General features: G+C 47.2%; 1 protein-coding gene across 3 annotated transcripts in view; it reads right to left on the reverse strand.

The window, feature by feature from the left end:
* The window catches only part of GPSM1 (G protein signaling modulator 1), a 982,732-nt gene extending 972,482 nt beyond the window's left edge, over positions 1-10,250 (reverse strand). The window contains exon 1 of one of the 3 annotated variants that reach the window (XM_085613283.1): positions 9,793-10,250. Coding sequence is in view for 1 of the 3 variants with exons in the window: in XM_085613273.1 (XP_085469399.1) it covers positions 9,793-9,851 (59 nt within the window). In the remaining 2 variants the exon portion in view is untranslated. Of the gene's footprint in view, positions 1-9,532; positions 9,656-9,792 lie in introns of those variants that run through there. The other 2 variants (XM_085613273.1, XM_085613300.1) reach the window with 2 other exon arrangements.
* Positions 10,251-21,736: the final 11,486 nt, after the last annotated feature.

A 21,736-nucleotide genomic window follows, 5' to 3' on the forward strand; every position in this document is an offset into this window, starting at 1 on the left:
AGTTGATAAATTTAATACAGTATTAAACAGTTGATGAATTTAAAAAGCAGGTTAAAAGGGAGATAATTGCATAAAATACATTAAAAAAAGGCACTCGAATGAGCAATATAGATGGATCAAAATTTCTATTGTTCTTCCAATCTTAGCCTTACTCTCTTGCATCTCACAGATGCGGCTAAAAAACTAGCAGTGCAGTACATAATTAGAGGAGAGAGCAACATCTGTAAATATAACAATGCAGGCTTATACTGGATAAAGCCCAGGTCCTTCAAAATAGATTTTAAATATCTAGTGCGAGGTTCATGATAGAAGGAACAAAAAAAAAAAAATGGGCATTATCCTGAATAGAGAAACCATCACATTTGCATGGGGCCGATTCCTCCAGCTTGCACCAGTCTTTCTCATCCCACAGCACCGTATAAATTTGGTTAAACCGAAATTTGGATAAAAGCCATCTATGAAAAGGGTTGGTTACCGTTATTAAATAAGGAGCCAGCACACAGGATGGAGATATCAAAACATGAGCCCTCACAGAGGGTTTACATAAATCATGGGCTTCGCGCTCGGCCATGCGAATTCTCAGAAAGTTTGTTTTCACCCACGGCAGGTCAGCTCTACACAGGGCTTCAGGTCTACTAAAAATTTCAGGGCGTCCCAAAAGTGCTGTCATAGTTTCAATGTAAGACAGCCACTGAATGTCCCTTCTGTGATCAAGTTGGAGACAATCTTTGATGATCCGATGATTAAGGTTTGGGTTAAGCCAAAGCTTTATCCACATCAATAGTGGAGCTAGATTTATTATGTCTAGGATGTAACCCATTCCCAACTCTAGGTGTACTGAGTAGGTAGCAGTTGACTGGGGTAAACCCAGCAATGAGCGAAAAAATTTGTTTTCCTCAGTCTGGATATCTTTAGAATTAACGTAACCCCAGACTGCTGCACCATATCTAGCAATTGCAATTGTCTTGGCTTTATAAATGGCCATAATAGCCTCCATAGGTTTCCCCCCCAATCTCTTAGCAAAACCCAGAATTGCAGCATATGAGCTTCTTACCGCATTCATTTTAGATGTTAGCTGCGGTGTCCAGGTTCCCCTCTGATCAAAAATCACACCCAAGTAGGTAAAGACCTTGACACTAGTAATCACCTCTCCGTCACAGAAAAAAGATTTTTCTTTACGCATACCACATCCTACTGACATGGTATGTGATTTACTTTTGTTGATCACCAGGTCGAGACTAGTCATAAAGTTACAAAAGGCATCAAGTAACTTTTGTAGGGCAACTGGGGTCCTAGCTATGAGTACCGCGTCATCGGCATAGAGGAGCACCGGAATTGGTGCACCCCCCATGCTCGGGAAATCTTTTGTGGCAGACGTTAGGTAACCCTCCAAAGAGTTCACATAGAGCGTGAACAACATTGGCGCCAGGATGCATCCCTGGCGGACCCCTCTAGTGGATCTAAAACTCTCGGTACACTTTCCGTCGGTGGTCATTCTAATACGGGCCCTCAGATCTTTGTGGAGCTCCGCCAGAAAGTGTACCAAGGAACTATCGAGGCCCATCTCCAGCAACATTGCCCACAGCTTAGATCTATTAACAAGATCAAAAGCTGTGGACAGGTCCATAAAACCAAGGAATAAGCTGCCCCCTTTTGCTCTGGTGTATTTGGACAGTATGAGGTGGAGGTTGAGGCATTGGTCCTCAGTACTCCTCCCTGACCTAAAGCCGTATTGTGCCTCGGATAGAATGTTATTTCCCTTGGCCCACGCAGAGATCCTCGCCAGGACAACCTTGCCTAAAATTTTTACCGAGGAGTCCAGAAGCGATATAGGTCGATAGCATTTTGGATCTCCTCTCTGCCCTTTTTTAAATATTGGGACGATTGTAGCTAGAGACCAGGACTCAGGGAAACCCACTATTGCGGCAGCGTTAAAAACTCTAGTTAAAATGTTTGCCCAAAACAGTGGATTTGCCCTGTACATGTCCGCTGGCACTCCATCGGGGCCAGGGGCCTTGCGCCCTGCTGTCTCCTCTATGGCTCTAAGTACCTCACAGGTTTCAAAACTCACAGGCTCCATGGGGCTACCATTTACGGGGATTATAAAAGGGTCCGCCTCCCTGTGACTGTCATAAATTTTTTCGAAATGGGATAGCCAATCGACCTCTGAGATATTTAATTCCTGTGCTGAGTTTTGAGCGCCTGTAAGAAATGGAGAATTTATTATTGTCCAAAACTCAGCACTATTTTTTAGAGTAGCTTTATCCCTTAAGTCCTCCCAAGCTTTGCTTTTTAATTCATTTTTACGCAGAGTGGTGGCCGTGTTATAATCCTTTCTTAATTGCGCCACAAGCTCCTTATCCCTTGGGCGGGTGTTGAGGGCTTTTTTAAGGCGGTTATGAGCTTTACTGCAATTTTTATCAAACCAGCCTTTCGCCGGGTATTGTTTAGCCCCCTGCCCTTTGGCTAAAAGACTGCTAGACACAAACCGACAAATATCTTCAAAAGAAGATATGATATCATTGTGCCCAGCTGATGGGGTGGCACACACCATTAACTCTTCCGCGACTGAATTGGATAAAGTTATAAAAACAAATTCCGGTACAACCGACTCCCATTTAAGTCTTCTCCCCTGATCCTTTTCCTTTACAGGCAATATAATCCGCTGGTGAACAACAGATTTTGACAAAAAGGCACTATTTGTTAACACCAATCCAACCGGATTATGATCACTCATGGGCATAGCAATTGCATTATATGTAATCACATAATTAAGAAAATATCTCGAGATAAAAATAAAGTCAATTATCGAATCGCTAGCCCTTCCCGTGTAGGTGGCAACCCGTGTAGTATTATCATAAAATTCAGGTTCAAATAACTCATTTTCCTGCAGTACATGTTCAAGTGCTCGACCCTTCTGTGTGTGTTCTAAATGAGGGGGTGACACGCTGCCTGGCCCCTCCAATTCCACCATAACACATTTTGAACACAAATGAACATTAAAATCACCCATTAAAATGAATCGATACAGAGTGGATTGCTTGTCTCCGTAGAGAGTTAAAAAATCTAATAACCAATTAAAATGCAAGGATTCTGGATTACTATTGGGAGCATTGTAACAGTTAACCAACAATAATTTACCACCATCCTCTAAGGTTAACTCCAGAATGATAAAGTTATTGGAAACGCAGTCTAACATAATCAATTTGCCTGTCAAATTCACCGAAACCAACATCATGAGGCCGCCTTTGTTCCGTCCAGCTGGGGAAGGCAAGGCGGGGACAAAGAAGGATGTGAAGCCATCTATCCAGTAGTCACACTCCAAGTCCCAAGTCTCTTGCAAGGCAATGACGTCATAACTCTTTACAAAGTTTTCCCAATTGGGGTCTCCCTTCTTAGCCCGCAACCCAGCAATGTTCCAAGATAACAGCCTAACCGTGTCCCCATTGTCACTAGTAATAATCTCTGGAGAGCTGTTCTTGACCGCCTCAGAAGAAGGTACGTGGACCACTGATGTTGGGGCCGCTACAGCGGCGTCCTCTGTACCCTCTCCCTCACCCCGTCAATCACAGAGGTCGAGGCCTGAGAGCACATTAAACCTGTTATACGTTGTAATGGGGGGACCAAATGAACTAGAGTTATCACGGCCCTTCAAAGAACATTGCTGAGCCCGACTGGGCCCCACCGGGGTAAATGGATAAGGTCTTGGTCTGGACAAGGAGGGAAAATTGGCCTTGTTGTAGAAATACCCAAGTGGACGAACTCGGATACTATTGCTGTCCTCCAACAGGGATGCTGCCCGTAGGAGGACAGTGGCCACATGTTGCGGGTATTTAAAATTCACAACCACGCAATCCCCTCTACAAGATTTCCTTGAAGGGCCAATCCAGTTCACTCTCCTCGTCATAATAATATCTCCAGCATGTTTGGAAGGGAAACCGCATTTAGCGCCTAACCAGGCCACCACTTTGTTTTTAAGAGAATCATGCGCTTCCACTTGCGGCTCAGTATTACCTGAGCAAAACAGCGGAACATTTGCAAGTACGATGACATAAGGGGCGCAATCCGGGGGCAAATTAATAGTATTGACGCATCTACTTTGTACAACGTTATTATTATATAAGGGGCCAGGTCTCTGCGATCCCCTAGCCTGATCAGCATCCAAATCTGCTGGTGGAGGGTAGATTGCTCGGGGAACAGCAGGATTGCTAACCGGGCAAATAACAGGAGGGATCAAAGAAAGAGAGTTGGGGGCTTTTGTAGCACTATCTCCCGTCACTTTAGGGATTGCTAAACTATTTTGAGGGTGTAAGGGATTCACCTGGGAGAATTTAACCAGCTGTTGTTCCAGTAGACCTCCTAGTCTTTTAATCTCCGCATTTGCGGTGTCCAATTTGACTGTAAGACAGTCAATGGCAGCTTTAAGTTTTAGGTCTACAGCTGCCTCAATACGTTTAATTAGAAAATCAAACTGCTCTGGGCTCAGTGTAATATTGGGTTCCTTCGTAATCTCTGCGTTTGGTTTGGACTTGGGGGAAATGTAACTATCCGGCCGGTGATTTTCCACTCTTCTCCTGTGCACGGACTTACCCCCTCTCTTGCTTTGTTGCCTTCTGCATGATCTAAAAGGTCTCTTTCCCCTAGTTTCTTCCAATATTTCAGTCTCTTCCTCAGAGTCAGGGCATAACGTATCATTCATTGTAGAGACCATTAATGCATTATCATGCTCCTGGTGAATAGGAACTACTGTATTACAGGTTGGTTCAGTAGCGTTATGGTCTTCTGGCGTACAGTCCAAGATTCTATCGCCATCTAGAAAATCCTCCAGTGTAGCAGCTGTAGCTGGGGAGGGGACATAATCCAGAGCGTCAACTTTGCCCAAGGAAGCTCTTCTATCCTCGTTGATTTTGGTCACCCTTTTAACAAGAAAATTATTCATGGAACCAGCCCCCGTGACCACCTTATTTTTCTTAGGGCCAGACATCATAGAATATGGGCCGAAACTGACTGACCCCTACAACTAGAACCAGATTACAGCCAAAGTACACTGAAGCAGGACACCTCCACAGCAAAACTCATGGGGCAAGAATGTAAATGTAACGGACAGCAGTAGTACCTGAAATGGGGCAGATGTCCTGGAATCCGATGTCAGGGGGATGGCCCCGCCCTGCCTCCTCCTGCCCCGGACGGCCACAGACGGCCCGCCCTCTGCCCGGGCTCAGCCCGGCGCCGCCCGCGCGCGTCCCGCGACGCTGGGGGAGCCGCTGCTTTTGTAGCGCCTCCGGGCGCGGTGCTGGCCGGAAGTATGCCCCAGAGACTGCCGGGAGCTGTAGTTCCCCCTGCTGCAGCCAGCAAACTACTGGCGTCGAAAACAGCGTCTGCCTCCCGATTGCCTGGTGGTCCAGTGGGCTGTGTAGCATGAGTGTCGCCGGTATAGGCCTCCCCCGCTCCACCGGGGGAGCCGCTGCTTTTGTAGCGCCTCCGGGCGCGGTGCTGGCCGGAAGTATGCCCCAGAGACTGCCGGGAGCTGTAGTTCCCCCTGCTGCAGCCAGCAAACTACTGGCGTCGAAAACAGCGTCTGCCTCCCGATTGCCTGGTGGTCCAGTGGGCTGTGTAGCGTGAGTGTCGCCGGTATTGGCCTCCCCCTCACTATTTCTAAACTGGGCGGCCATCATGAAAAAGTATTGTTCATAGTGAACCGTTGTTTTACTATTCCAAGATGGCCATCGTGTTTAGAAGTATTATTTTGGTCACCTTGGATCATCAGTACAACGGTGAAACATTATACACTTTAGCATTTGAAGATGGCTGCAGTTTACTGAATGGCCATACTGGAATGGGTATTGTGCATAGAGTAACATTGTTGCAAAATGGTCAACAACTTGGATGTAAACGTGGGAGTATTTTGGAAGTTTAAAACAATGATAAATACCACTGCAAGGCAGCTGCTCACTGCTTTGTTTTGATATATTCTGTATTTCAAACATATGCCTACCAAGTTTAGGTAGCGACATCCTTACATCAACGCATATGTACTACACCATGAATATGTGTAAATAATTTATCGTCTCATGATAACATTGATGTATTTTGCCTATACATATTTATGTTTCTATACCGGTTTATATTGTAAAATATTTTTAAGAGGGAAATATTCTTGTTGTCCTGAAGAAGGTGTTTTTTATTCTGCACTATCCACCGAAATGAGTAGACGCCTAGTGTTTGTTAAATTTGTGGAACACAGTATCACATGTTAGACAAATAATTAGTTTCTACAATGTGTTGCTTTTATGGATTCCTACAAATTAACGCAATTTTATGACAAATGTGAATGTCTTATGTGGTATCTCTCCTTTTTAGGTCTCGCCTGACCCAGCGCATGCGCTGATCTGGCGAGACTTATTGAGAGGGCTCCAAAAAGTGCTACCAGGCCTAGAGCTACAGTGCATGTGCGCGGGCGCACGTGGCGCGCTTGACCGCGATTACTTTCACTTTTTTGGCCGCACGGCCGCTTTGATGTTTGATCGTGATCACTTTCACTTTTGCGGCCGCTTGGCATAGCCAATAGGTCTCGCTTTTGGGACCTTACAAGTATTTAGTTATGCAACTGTTGCATGGCTAAACACTTATAAGGTCCGAAAGGCGAGACCTATTGGCTATGCCAATGCTTGTTTAACTTATGTACGTATGTGAGCTTTCTGGTCTTGCTTATATATCGATTTTTATATGTTGTATTTTACTGATCAACGGATATGAGATATAATTTTGTATTAAATTTGGAGACATGAGATTGTTTACATTGTACTTGGCTCTTTCAAGACCGGGTGAATGAATGTGAGGTGATTGAAGGCGTTGTAAGTCGAGTTGAATGATTAGCGACTTCCAAGGGAATGATGTGTGACTGTTAAGTCTTACCATGGAACGCTGTCCCTTGGAGTAGTGGGGCCCCTCTCGTTGCATTTTATATGGATGAATGAGGTACCAGTGCAAGGAGGAGTGGCAGCCCATGTATGCCTAAACTCACCAGTTACAAGCCAGACCTGTTGGCTTTGACTGTGCTTGGGTAAACGACGTTATCTCCCTGTGCACTGGCCACGCATCTGCCCAAGCAGGGTGCGCTTTACACACAAAAAGGGACACTTAGGCGGGTGGTGTGTCCAATGCAGACCTTTCTGGAAGGCGCTTGGGTATATGATGCCTGGCTGGGTGGAACACGACGCACAGAGACAGGCGGGGCACCTTGACACGTCTGTTATGCTGAGCTGGGGTTTTTCAACTAGGAAGCTTCATAAGGCGTTCTGGGGCCCTGAGCCCTTCAAGGGCAGCACGGTGTGTGATGGATAGACAGCTCTGAAGTCTGAAGGGATGCTGCGGTAGGGCAGGGCCTGCCACTCCACAGGTGGGTGGTGGAATGCTATGTTCTGTTATGAGAATAGCGCTTTGCACTCCCATAAGATCTCTTCAAGGTGTTGTAGAAGTAAGCGGGGGGTGGGAGAGACAGAAACCAGGAAACAGGAGCGAGGAGAGGAGGTGGTACGATGGAAGGAGAAAGGAAGGGGGTGCTTCGTGGGTAAAGTGCTCCCCAAAAACACTAACACCACACCGAAAAGAGTGCTGTGAGGGGGTATTCTGGCGTCCTGCAGGTAGGGAGAGTGGGGAGAGTATTGGGAGGAAAGGGCCTGGGAACAGAGGTGATTGTGGGGGGACAGAAGGTGTTGGGGGATTTCTACTTAGTGAAATTGCCCCGGATTGTTTACAGATGGCGCATCAAAACAGCATTTAGTCCGCTTATAAGCACTGCTAATGTAAGGTCAGGCAAAGGAGTGACGCTACTGTTGGGATCTAGGGATGTGTCCAGGATCACAGTGGATTAAACTAGGGTCACACTCCAGAATGGGCAAACTAGGCATGACCCCACTCTCTGACAATCCAGGCAGGAGCCAGTAGCAACGGGGATGCACACGTTTCTCGCAGATGCTGAGAGGTCCAGACAATACCATCTACAACACCCAACGATCGTCAGATTCATTCGTTCAGAGCTCTCCGGGTCTAAACCCGATTAACTTGTCCACTCCGGGGTTCTGTTGATTTACATTCTTGCACTTGTAGCCCTCTTTATCCCAGAATAAAATCAGGATTACACGTAGCGGAATGCAAAACAAAAAACCTTGACTGGATGAGCTACTCACGCATGGACTGGGAGTTCTGTTGGACAGACTCATGAAATCACCCCCCAAACTTCAGATGCAGTCAAATGATGTTTTGCAAGAGCATTTCTCACACAGAAGCTCAGTGGGTTGTATTATTGCTGCAGAGATGTGTTCTTCCATAATTCAATGCAACTTAACCTTTCACCTTTCGAGAAGCTTGGAGTGAGTACCGCTGAGATGGGCAGCAACAACAGCCCCCTTTTTAGGTCTCGCCTGACCCAGCGCATGCGCTGGTCTGGCAAGACTTTTTGTGAGGGCTCAAAAAAGTGCTACCACTGTAGCCTAGAGCTACAGTGCATGTGCGCGGGCGCCTCACTTTCGTGGCCGCACGGATGCTTTGAAGTTCTCCGTGAGCCCGTTTTTTTTTCTCCAGTTTATTACTTCTATGTTGTAATGGTGGCACCCGTGCGCTGCCATTACTACAGAGCAGTAATAAACAGAAACAAGCATTGGCATAGCCAATAGGTCTCGCTTTTGGGACCTTATAAGTATTTAGTTATGCAAATGTTGCATGGCTAAACACTTATAAGGTCCCAAAAGCAAGACCTATTGGCTATGCCAATGCTTGTTTTTTTAGGTCTACCGGATAAACTACAAGTTGACAGGACATTATTTGTCAGTAGTTTGACCGAAGCACACCAAAACTACGACTCCCAGAATGCACCTATTTGTACGCTGTAATTTAGGACTGGAAACCACGGTGCTTGGCAGACAGAGTATTCCTATGCTCTGTGTAACTGACCTGTGTGAGACTAGATCACCAGGGAATGGCGAGACATGAAGCAATGCAAGGTCAGGGTGCACCACAAACAGCAGCGTCTGTTGAAAGAAGGCAGCTGTTGAGTGACAATATGTTAACTCTGAAATTCAAAACACTGGAAAGTAAGGTGGGAATTGAGGTGATGAATAATATCGTCACTATGGACAACATCTCTGCACACCCAGATGAGCAGCTCTAATTATATAAACAACGAAGCGTGTTTTTATAGTGACGATTAGCCCCGTGCCGTATCTATCCTCTGTTATAATGAATACCGTATATAGGTCATATTTCAATCTGAATCGCCCCCAAGCGATGAATGTTGTAGTAAATGTCAAATGTTATCTACCTCAGAAGGATGAACAACTGAGTGAGTCCCACTGAGATTCAAACTTCAGGTTAAGAGAAATTCGCAGCAGGCGCATTGCCCTACTAGGCTACGGGGCAGCCTCAATGTAGTACTCCACGCCCCTCCTCTTGAACAAATGAGAGATTAGGTAAAAAAATGACGACACTATTCGAGTATTCATCACCATCCCAGACACACAACAAAGTTTAGTACCTATACTCGTGCTTTCCGACGACCCCTTGTGCCGGAATCAATGGCTTAATAATCGAGGCGTTCGGAAATCTTAAATTGTTCTCAGTAGGTCATTCAGTCGTGGACGTCTGATTTGCATTCTGGCTGTTGTGGGTGTCACTACAAGTACCAGAATGCAACGTGAATCACGACCGTATGAGCTGCTATGACGTGACGTAGGGCACCTCGCGATCACCGGAAGACCCAGGCACGCAGCGGAAAGGGGTGCAGGGCTGCCTTACCTGGAGTGCAGCCTCCTGGTGCCGGGCTCCGGGTGCTCGCTGTGCAGGAGAAGAGCCATACACTGGAAGGGGAAACACAAAGCTGCTGTCACCCTTCCAAGCACTGCCCAGCCGAGGTTATCACAAACTGGAGGGGAAAGGCAAAATCCACCCGAAAACACGCCGGCAGCTGCAATCCAGGGGCCAGGAAGCGTCTGGCTCCCAGTTCCTGGTCCGTAATGTAACTGTTCATGCTATGGCAGCTAGGAAGTGAGGTATAGAGTACACACAAACTGTGCAGCAGGCCCCGCCCCGCGCCCGTGATGTCACCGCAGCTAACATTGTCAAGAGTGTGGGAGAGAGGAGGGGCCGTGGTGCTGCTCAGTTCTCTGTATTTCTGCCCAGAAGGACCTCGATCTGTCCCCGTCTGATGTGTCGAGCCAGCCAGACGTTCACGAGCACAGCCGCCGTCCTCGGCGTGCAACAGTTGACTGCACAAGTAACGCCGGCGCTTCAGGGCAGGCGTCCGACCTGCTCGTCTGAGATTTTAGGAGGTTATATAACGCCCTCGGTGAGCCAGTGCCAGCGAAATATTCCCGCACAATTTACAAGGCAGTAAATTGAATATTATTCAAATCGCTTCTTTAGTTTGTCAAAATCTGTGTGTGTGTAAATATAGCAAGTTGGACCTGCGGAAACATCTGTGTTTCTACCGGTGCACTCACCATGTGAGCTCGCGATACCAAGATGCTTCTAGTAACTCCTGCGCCGTAGAGGTACTGGTCTGTATACATGCCGGTACCCAGACTAGTCCCTAACTAGTGCCCTGCTCGCCCTGGGCATCCGCGCTCCTCTCACCTTTACTCCCTGCCCCCTACTTTCCTCCCAGTCTTCTAATCTCCGCGCATAGACGCAGCCTCGGGGGTGGCGTCTACTGTGCCAAGCATGCTCTTTGTCCCAGCCGTGTGCGTCAGTGTCCAGCATCTCTACTCAGAGTGTGGCATGGGTGCTGCTCAGATGGCTAGCTGTGGGCGAGCAGGGATAACCCACGTGCCTTATTGTTACAGAGATGCTGACAGATGTGCCTAGGTAGTGCTGATCACACCATGGTCTTGCACGTGGCACTGCTTGTCATTAGAAAACAATTAGGGAGGGTCCAAGGGATTGTTTAAAGACCAAACAGACTCAATCCCCTTGTCATGCCAGGATTCCTGTTAGTTTGAAACTGATGCTGCTCAGCGTCTGAGTCATTCTGGCATGCTCCTGCTCAGTGTGCAAGGTATGTTTATCAGTGTGCCACATCTGGACCAGAGATGCAGCTCAGAGTACCACAATGCTTCAGCTAGTCTTAAGGATGCTGCTCAATCATGGTGCTGCTCTGTATGCCACTGGTGCTGCTCAGTGTGCAAGGTATGTTTATCAGTGCGCCACATCTGGACCAGAGATGCTGCTCAGAGTACCACAATGCTTCATCTAGTCTTAAGGATGCTGCTCAATCATGGTGCTGCTCTGTATGCCACTGGTGCTGCTCAGTGTGCAAGGTATGTTTATCAGTGTGCCACATCTGGACCAGAGATGCAGCTCAGAGTACCACAATGCTTCAGCTAGTCTTAAGGATGCTGCTCAATCATGGTGCTGCTCCGTATGCCACTGGTGCTGCTCAGTGTGCAAGGTATGTTTATCAGTGTGCCACATCTGGACCAGAGATGCAGCTCAGAGTACCACAATGCTTCAGCTAGTCTTAAGGATGCTGCTCAATCATGGTGCTGCTCTGTATGCCACTGGTGCTGCTCAGTGTGCAAGGTATGTTTATCAGTGTGCCACATCTGGACCAGAGATGCTGCTCAGAGTACCACGATGCTTCATCTAGTTTTAAGAATGCTGCTTAATCATGGTGCTGCTCTGTAGGCCACTGGTGCTGCTCAGTGTGCTAGGTATGTTTATCAGTGTGCCACATCTGGACCAGAGATGCTGCTCAGAGTACCACGATGCTTCATCTAGTCTTAAGAATGCTCCTCAATCATGGTGCTGCTCTGTATGCCACTGGTGCTGCTCAGTGTGCAAGGTATGTTTATCAGTGTGCCACATCTGGACCAGAGATGCAGCTCAGAGTACCACAATGCTTCAGCTAGTCTTAAGGATGCTGCTCAATCATGGTGCTGCTCTGTATGCCACTGGTGCTGCTCAGTGTGCAAGGTATGTTTATCAGTGTGCCACATCTGGACCAGAGATGCTGCTCAGAGTACCACGATGCTTCATCTAGTTTTAAGAATGCTGCTTAATCATGGTGCTGCTCTGTAGGCCACTGGTGCTGCTCAGTGTGCTAGGTATGTTTATCAGTGTGCCACATCTGGACCAGAGATGCAGCTCAGAGTACCACAATGCTTCAGCTAGTCTTAAGGATGCTGCTCAATCATGGTGCTGCTCTGTATGCCACTGGTGCTGCTCAGTGTGCAAGGTATGTTTATCAGTGTGCCACATCTGGACCAGAGATGCTGCTCAGAGTACCACGATGCTTCATCTAGTTTTAAGAATGCTGCTTAATCATGGTGCTGCTCTGTAGGCCACTGGTGCTGCTCAGTGTGCTAGGTATGTTTATCAGTGTGCCACATCTGGACCAGAGATGCTGCTCAGAGTACCACGATGCTTCATCTAGTCTTAAGGATGCTGCTCAATCATGGTGCTGCTCTGTATGCCACTGGTGCTGCTCAGTGTGCAAGGTATGTTTATCAGTGTGCCACATCTGGACCAGAGATGCAGCTCAGAGTACCACAATGCTTCATCTAGTTTTAAGGATGCTGCTTAATCATGGTGCTGCTCTGTAGGCCACTGGTGCTGCTCAGTGTGCAAGGCATGTTTATCAGTGTGCCACATCTGGACCAGAGATGCTGCTCAGAGTACCACGATGCTTCATCTAGTCTTAAGGATGCTGCTCAATCATGGTGCTGCTCTGTAGGCCACTGGTGCTGCTCAGTGTGCAAGGTATGTTTATCAGTGTGCCACATCTGGACCAGAGATGCTGCTCAGAGTACCACGATGCTTCATCTAGTTTTAAGAATGCTGCTTAATCATGGTGCTGCTCTGTAGGCCACTGGTGCTGCTCAGTGTGCTAGGTATGTTTATCAGTGTGCCACATCTGGACCAGAGATGCTGCTCAGAGTACCACGATGCTTCATCTAGTTTTAAGAATGCTGCTCAATCATGGTGCTGCTCTGTATGCCAGTGGTGCTGCTCAGTGTGCAAGGTATGTTTATCAGTGTGCCACATCTGGACCAGAGATGCAGCTCAGAGTACCACAATGCTTCATCTAGTCTTAAGGATGCTCCTCAATCATGGTGCTGCTCTGTAGGCCACTGGTGCTGCTCAGTGTGCAAGGCATGTTTATCAGTGTGCCACATCTGGACCAGAGATGCTGCTCAGAGTACCACAATGCTTCATCTAGTCTTAAGGATGCTGCTCAATCATGGTGCTGCTCTGTAGGCCACTGGTGCTGCTCAGTGTGCAAGGTATGTTTATCAGTGTGCCACATCTGGACCAGAGATGCAGCTCAGAGTACCACGATGCTTCATCTAGTCTTAAGGATGCTCCTCAATCATGGTGCTGCTCTGTAGGCCACTGGTGCTGCTCAGTGTGCAAGGCATGTTTATCAGTGTGCCACATCTGGACCAGAGATGCTGCTCAGAGTACCACGATGCTTCATCTAGTCTTAAGGATGCTGCTCAATCATGGTGCTGCTCTGTAGGCCACTGGTGCTGCTCAGTGTGCTAGGTATGTTTATCAGTGTTCCACATCTGAACCAGAGATGCTGCTCAGAGTACCACGATGCTTCATCTAGTCTTAAGGATGCTGCTCAATCATGGTGCTGCTCTGTAGGCCACTGGTGCTGCTCAGTGTGCTAGGTATGTTTATCAGTGTGCCACATCTGGACCAGAGATGCTGCTCAGAGTACCACGATGCTTCATCTAGTCTTAAGGATGCTGCTCAATCATGGTGCTGCTCTGTAGGCCACTGGTGCTGCTCAGTGTGCAAGGTATGTTTATCAGTGTGCCACATCTGGACCAGAGATGCTGCTCAGAGTACCACGATGCTTCATCTAGTTTTAAGAATGCTGCTTAATCATGGTGCTGCTCTGTAGGCCACTGGTGCTGCTCAGTGTGCTAGGTATGTTTATCAGTGTGCCACATCTGGACCAGAGATGCTGCTCAGAGTACCACGATGCTTCATCTAGTCTTAAGGATGCTGCTCAATCATGGTGCTGCTCTGTAGGCCACTGGTGCTGCTCAGTGTGCTAGGTATGTTTATCAGTGTGCCACATCTGGACCAGAGATGCTGCTCAGAGTACCACGATGCTTCATCTAGTCTTAAGGATGCTGCTCAATCATGGTGCTGCTCTGTAGGCCACTGGTGCTGCTCAGTGTGCAAGGTATGTTTATCAGTGTGCCACATCTGGACCAGAGATGCTGCTCAGAGTACCACGATGATTCAGATAGTCTTAAGGATGCTGCTCAATCGGCCATGGTGCACGCCACTGTCTCGTGATGCTGCTCTTTATGTTCCTGGTGCTGCTCACTGTGCAAGGTATGCTTACCAGGCGTGTATGACGTTGCTACACGTACTAATACCATGCGTGCCATTACAACATGGGTATTACTATGCTAGCACATTTACAACGACCTACCATTACAACACATTCTTTTACCACGCATATGCCTTTACCATGCATGCCATTACAACGTAAAGGCATACGTGGTAAAGGCATACACATGGTAAAAGTGATTAAGGTAAGTAACACTACCCCTGCACGACCCCTTACCCTCCAGTCCCTAGCCCTTGCCGTACCCTAAACCCTAAAACACTACCCCTGCACGCCCCCCACCCTGACCCCCAGTCCTTTACCCTAAAACAACACTACCCTTGCAGGAGCCCCCCGACCCCCCCCCCCAGTCCTCTCCCTACACTAAACCCTAAAACACTACCCCTACATGACTCACCAACCCCCAATCCTTTCCCTACCATAAAACAACACTACCCCTACACGACCCCCTACCCTCAGTCCTCTACCTACCCTAAAACACTACCCCTGCTCGACCCCCGCCTGACCCTCAGTCCTTTCCCTACCCTAAAACAACACTACCCCTGCACAAGCCCCTCGACCCCCAGTGCTATCCCTACCCTAAACAACTACCCCTGCACGACCCCTCTGACCCCCAATCCTTGCCCTACCCTAAAACACTACCCCTGCATGACCACCCCCCTCTGCCCCCAGCCCTTACCCTACCCTAAACCCTAAAACATTACCTCTGCACGACCCCTCCTGGCCCCCAGCCCCTAAATTAGTAATCCTCTCCTCAGGCCCAATCCCCCTTACCTTTCCCTCCTCGTGGTTCGTGCGGTGCAGTCAGCATATCTGAGGGGCTGTGCACGCCATTGTGAGGAAGCGGAAGACCCTCTGTTTCCTCACAACTACATGGATCGCCTGTATTTTTTTTTTAACGCATGTGCTTTTACCATACATACCTTTAAAACAAAATTTGTTGCAAAAGCATGCGTGGTAAAAGCAAGTACATTGTAAAAAAAAATGCGTAGTAGAGTCTACATGTTACAGCGCATGCGTGGTAACGGTATGCGTGGTAACAGCCACAAAGGAATGGCTGTTTACCCTTACCAGTGTGCCACGTTTGGACCAGAGATGCTGCTTAGAGTACTATATACGCTCTACGCCATTCCATTCTACGCTAGTCCATTGGACGTCACTTCACTCTTCGCAACTCCACTAAATGCTATTCCACTCTACCCCACTCCTCTGTACGCCATTCCAGTCGACCCCACTCCACTGTACTCCACTCCGCTAATTTTCCACTCTACTCCAGTGTAAACTATTCCACTGTTAGCCACACCACTCTGTGCTATTACACTATACGCAATCTCAGTCTTTGCCACTCCACTGTCCGCCATTCCGCTGTATGCTATTAGACTCTACTTCACCCCACAATACACCACTCCTGTCTACATCACTTCACTATGCGCCACTCCACTGTATGCTATTACACTCTGCAACACTCCACTGTACCCTATTACACTGCGCCACGCCACTGTACGCCACTCCAGTCTACGCTACTCCACTGTCTGTCACTCCACTGTACACTACTCCACTATATGCTATTCCAGTCTGCGCCACTTCAACTCCACACTATCACACTTTATGCTACTCCACTGTATACTACTCCACTCCATCCAACTCCAGTGTACTCTCCTCCATTCTATTTTTTTTCTTTTATTAGAGTTTTATATAGCGCAAACTTGACCCGAATCGGGTATCACAGCGCTTTACATAGCACCGGTTGCGTTACATTAGGACCACTCCACTCTACAAAACTCTACTACACTCTAAGCCACTCTACTAGACTCTACTCCACTCTATCCCTGTACACTCCACTATCCAAATTTGTACTTGATCCTATGCCCATATACTCTATGGTACACTACCCTACTCCACTCCAAGACAGTTTCAAACATTGTACAACACAGCACTCCACTCTACTGTAGGAGATGCCTCTCCAATTTATAACAGTTTCCTTGACTCTACGCTGTGCCACTTCAATGTACGCCAGCCCACTTTATGCTAATCCACAACATCCTACTCCACTCTACATCACTCAACTGCACACCACTCTACACTGTTCCACTCTACTCTTTTACACTCCACTGTACAGTAGTCCACTGTATGCTACTCCACTTTACGCCCCTACAGTTTATGCCACTTAACTTTACACCACTCCACTGTATGACACTTTCCTCCACTCTATATAACTCCACCCTGTAAAAGACTACCATACTTTATGGCACTCTACAACATTCTGGGCCACTCTCTTCCCCACACACCCCACTGTCCAACTCTATACTTCACTCTCTGCCTGTACACTCCATTGTACAGCACTCTATCCCACTATTCGTTACTTTTGTTTACGGCACATCACTCTACTGTATGAGACTCCACTCCAATTTATAACCATTTACTACCTAGGCTACGCCACTCCACTCCATGCCGCTCTGCTCTACGACACTACAAGACTTAATCACACTCTATGCTACTATACACCAACTCTATCCACTTCACTGTTCGACATACTACTATACTCTTTCCACCTTCACCCTACAACACTCTACTATGATGAGCTACTCTCCGAAAATTTACTCCTGTCTATACCCCTACACTCCACTGTAAAAGACTGTATAATATTTTGCATGGCACTGTACAACGCTCTGCTCCACTCTGGGCCACTCTACAATGCTCTAGACCACTTTAAGACACTGTACGCAACTCTTTGTTTGCCACTGCCCCCCACTGTATTCCACTTCTCCACTGTATGTCACTCCACTCTATGCCACTTTATTCATTGTTACTCTATAACACGGTATGCTAACCCACTCTACCAAACTCTACAACCCTGTACTGTACACCACTCCACTCTGTAAAACTCATCTAGACTGTATGCCACTCTACTCTGCTGTAGTCTACATCACTTTCAAATACTATACAACACGGTACTCCAGTTTATGATACTTTACTCCATTGTATGCTATACCACCCCACTCTACTGCACTCCACGCTACTATAGTCTATGACATGCCACTCCACTCTGACACTTTACTCCACACTACCCCACTCCAGTGTACTCCACTATACTCTACTGTACTACACTTCATCCCACTCTACGCCACTGTACTATACTCTGCTCTACATCGCTCCACTGCCTGACACTCTACTCTCCCTGTATGCAACTCCACTCTACAACACTATACTACACTCTAAGCCCATCCACTCTAGGCCACTGTACTACGATGTATGACACTCAACAACACGTCACTGAGTTTCTCTCTATGATAAGCCACTCCAATATATAACACAGCACTCCACTCTACGGCACTATCCTCCACTGTACTCTTCAACACTCTACTTGACAATATTCCACTCTCTGACACTCAACTTCACCCTACTCCACTCTAAAACACTCTACTCGGATGGTCTACGACACCCTACTCCACTGTTTGACACACAAGACCACTCTACTTCTCGCTGCTCCAGTCTACGATACTTGACTCCACTATACTATGTAACACTTTACTGTACTGTACGATACACCACTACACTACATAGAATAAAATAAAAGAGATATAAGACAACAGTACCTTAATACTAATTAAAGTAATGAAGTATACATCCTGTGCACAAATCTAAAATGGGAAGACAAGAAGAATCACATAAGTCACAACATATTAGACAACGGAGACTCTAATAAAGGAAAGAGGAGCATTCTCTAAGATTCTCTAAGATGTATTGCCAGTTCCTCATCTTGATTTAGACCACCCTGGTCCTTGGTCTGAAAGTCCACAATAACTTTTCCCCAAAACAGAGTACAATATCGTTTTGTCTGGGTATTTGCATTTCAGTCATTTAATGCTTATAAGTTTCAGTACACATGAGTTATTTACCACTCCAATATGTCTGCCGCACTTCCCTACTAGATTATTGTGTCTATTGTTTATGTCCTTTATTTATGTCAACTGCGAAAAAGCTTTATCAGTCATGATTTGTGTGCACTGTTTTATCACGTGAACAAGGCTTCGATGTAGGCTGAAACGCGTTGTTATTAAACACCCTTGAAATCCTGGATTGCTGTGTGGTCCGTTTGACTGAGAGCGCACGTTATTGACTTTCATTGGCTGGATTTGATTACCGGCGTGCTCCACCGGGGTGTGCACCACCTTTCTCGGGTCCCGAGCTGTCAGAAGGAGCTACTTGTGGAACTTATATATTCAACAACAAAGGATCCCCTCATGAAGACGCCCACATGGAGAGTTTCGTCACCTCTTTATTGCGGACAACAGTAGTTCAAAAGTTCCACCTCAGTTCCATATTAAAAGCCAAACGCGTTTCGGAAATGTCTATTTCCTTGATCACTGGCAAAGCAGGGAAACTACAGCAGCTGCGAGGAACCCATATAAATGCTCCCAAGTCCCTCCCATGTGGGCGTGTGCAAAGATGCCTCATGGTACTTGCAGTTCCTCATCAATAAATTACTCCCAAGTGGGTGCTCTTGTTACCTCGTTTTTGCTACATTTCTACCCCAGTGGGTTGGTGCCAAAGTGGAAACAGTTAATCTGCTGCTATTCAAAATGTCACACAATGTGTGGCTATATATATATATATATATATATAGGAGGTCGTGCAGCAAAAGCGGTCTCATCCGCACTGTCTGGACTAATGCAGGCACACGGTGCAGGGCCCGTAATAAATGCAAAGAAAGATCCTGAAACGTATAATTACAGGAATAAAACTTTTGCTGAAACTTAAGACTGTGGCATGCAAGCCTTCCTGTAATTATACGTTTCAGGATCTCTGTTTGTATTTATCTATATATACATTTTTTTTCACTGAAAAAACTAAAGGTTAATGTGACCATATAGCTGGTAAGGTAATAAGATCTTAGCTTACGTTAAAGACTATGGCTAGGTTTCAAAATAACAAAACAACACTGACATTCACCAGTTAGTTTACTGAGCTAATACCAGTTAGAATTTACTGAGCTAATTATAACTTGCACCTCCGCCATGCACTGCTTGTCACTTCATACATTACATCACTCATGACATGGTAATTGACATAATTGATGACATCACTGATAACGCCATAGTGATGTACAGCATAGTTATATGGTACACTATTTACAAATCGAGGGACAACGTCCCCTTCCCAGCGCTGTCTCTCCCTAATGGATCCCTGCTTGGGATCACACTGAGCACACAATAACCAAGTAGGTATCCATCCCACAAGTCACCAGGGACCTATCTTTGCAGAGGGACCACCCCCCTTCCCCGAGCAAAAGCCTGTGCTTCATAGCCCCTGGAGCAAGATATGGGTTGTTTATCTCCAATCTACCCTCCCCCAGGGGTAGAAAGCCCACTAGGAACCAGGGAATTAGGCCCTTCACTGTATATTGTATTTTGGGGGGGTGGGGGGGGGGGTAGCTCCATGGGCATGGCCTTGTGCTCATCCCCTCCCATGGCTAGATAAGTCTTAGTGTCCACTGGGGGGCAGATGGGGGTACTTACCCCCAATCTGTCTCCCCTGGGGGACAGAAAGCCCACTAGGGAATTACACACTTCACTGTTTTGGGGATGGAGAGAGCCCTCCTTGGCATGGCCATGTGTTCCCCTCTCATCTGAGCAAATCAGACATTCTGCCCCTCCCCCAACAGGGCCGGACTGGCTGTAGCGTGCACCAGGCGTTTCCCTGGTGGGCCGCCAGTGTGGGGGCCAGTTTTGGTCCCCTGGTGTGCCATTTTTGTTACCGGGGCCGGCAATATTGCCCCCCTGTAGCAAAATCAGCGGTATCCGGCCCTAGTTAACAGCTCGGCTTCACCCTTCCGGGCGGTCTGCCAAGCAATTTGCCAGGGCCGGTTTCTGTTACCAGTCCGGCCTCACCCCCCAGGGATGTACAGGGGATATTTACCCACGATCGACCCTGGGGAGGCAGAAAGCGGACTAGACACCAGGGAATTTCTCACTTCACTATTTTGGGTGGAGGGGTAGCGGTGCTCTGATTATGGGCCTGTGTTTCCCACCAGCCACAGTCAATAGAGTCTTTCTGTCCCATCTCCACCCAGAGTTCAGAAAGTCCACACTAGACCACCAGGGAATATTTTAGATGCACTGTTTAGGGGGCAGTACCTTCTGCCGGGCATGGGCTTGTGCTCCACCTCCCACCCCTGGCACAAGAGTGTTTCTGCACCCGATGGGTCCTTTAGAGAGTTTTTACCCCCACTCTATCCCTGGCCCTGGTGGGGTGAAAAGCCCACTAGACACCAGGAATAATGGTCACAAAAAAGGAGTGGGGGTCCCCCCAAATATGCATCAGGATACCAACACGGCATCAGGATGTACCCCAACTCAGAATGGGTCCAACAGCCTTTTAGCCCCTCTCCCCCTAGCCCCTCTCCCTATTGATAGAGAGAATACCACAATTCTGCCCTCTATGCTTGGGCAAAAAGCCCACTATATACCAGGGATACATTTTTGTTTTAGGACCACCCTGAAGTAAAGCTTATGCACCACCCCTAAAGCCTCTACAGTCTTTTCAACTACTTAGGACACAGAATATACCCAGGAAAAGTTTGAGGTTTTCAGGGCATGGTGAGTAAAAAAACAATGTGGGATCTATGCAAGGCATAGGGGATTGGGGAGAGGATACGTGGGAGAATGTAGCCTTACGGTTAGAGCGGTTGACCTCGAAGCTGGGGAACCAGGTTCGAGTCTCGGCAGGAACGCTCAACATCCTGTGATTGTGGACAAATCATTTAATCTCTCCGTGCCTAACAAAAAATGAATGTGTCCTCATGTAGCGAAAATAGGTGCTCATGTAAATCGCTCTGATACCTGATGTCTCGGGTCTAGTTCGCGCTACATAAAACTCTGGGGGGTTGGGGGGAATATATCATCCTGGACTCTCTGGTCATCTAGTTTTCAAAATGTTTTGGCTTTGAAAGGTTTCCCTGTGTGGCGTGCGAGTCCTGGCCAAAACAAGTAATTCTTTTGACAGTAAATGTTGATTTCTCCATGTTGCGTTTTGGGGTCTTTTGTGTCATATGCGCTAGACTAAGCCACACAAATGGTGTAGTGTGTTTATCAGGAGAAGTGTGGGAACGTTGAGTGGTGGGAATTTTTGTGGATCCCCACAGATTCCAGAAATTTCCATCACCAAAATATTAGGAAAAAACATATTATTATGTAAAGTTCAAGGTTTGTAGGGCATTATAGGTAGGAAAACTGTCAAGCAGCCACACAAGGCACACTACTGTGGCCTCCTACAGGTATCATGTTTTAAAAAAATGTCTGGGGTTGGTAGATTTCCCTCGATGGTGGCCGAACCGAGGCCCAAAACCAACAGCTACCCCAATTGCCAAAA

This window comes from Triturus cristatus, chromosome 1_2 (assembly GCF_964204655.1).
Source record: "Triturus cristatus chromosome 1_2, aTriCri1.1, whole genome shotgun sequence".
NCBI classification, from domain to species: Eukaryota; Metazoa; Chordata; class Amphibia; order Caudata; family Salamandridae; genus Triturus; species Triturus cristatus.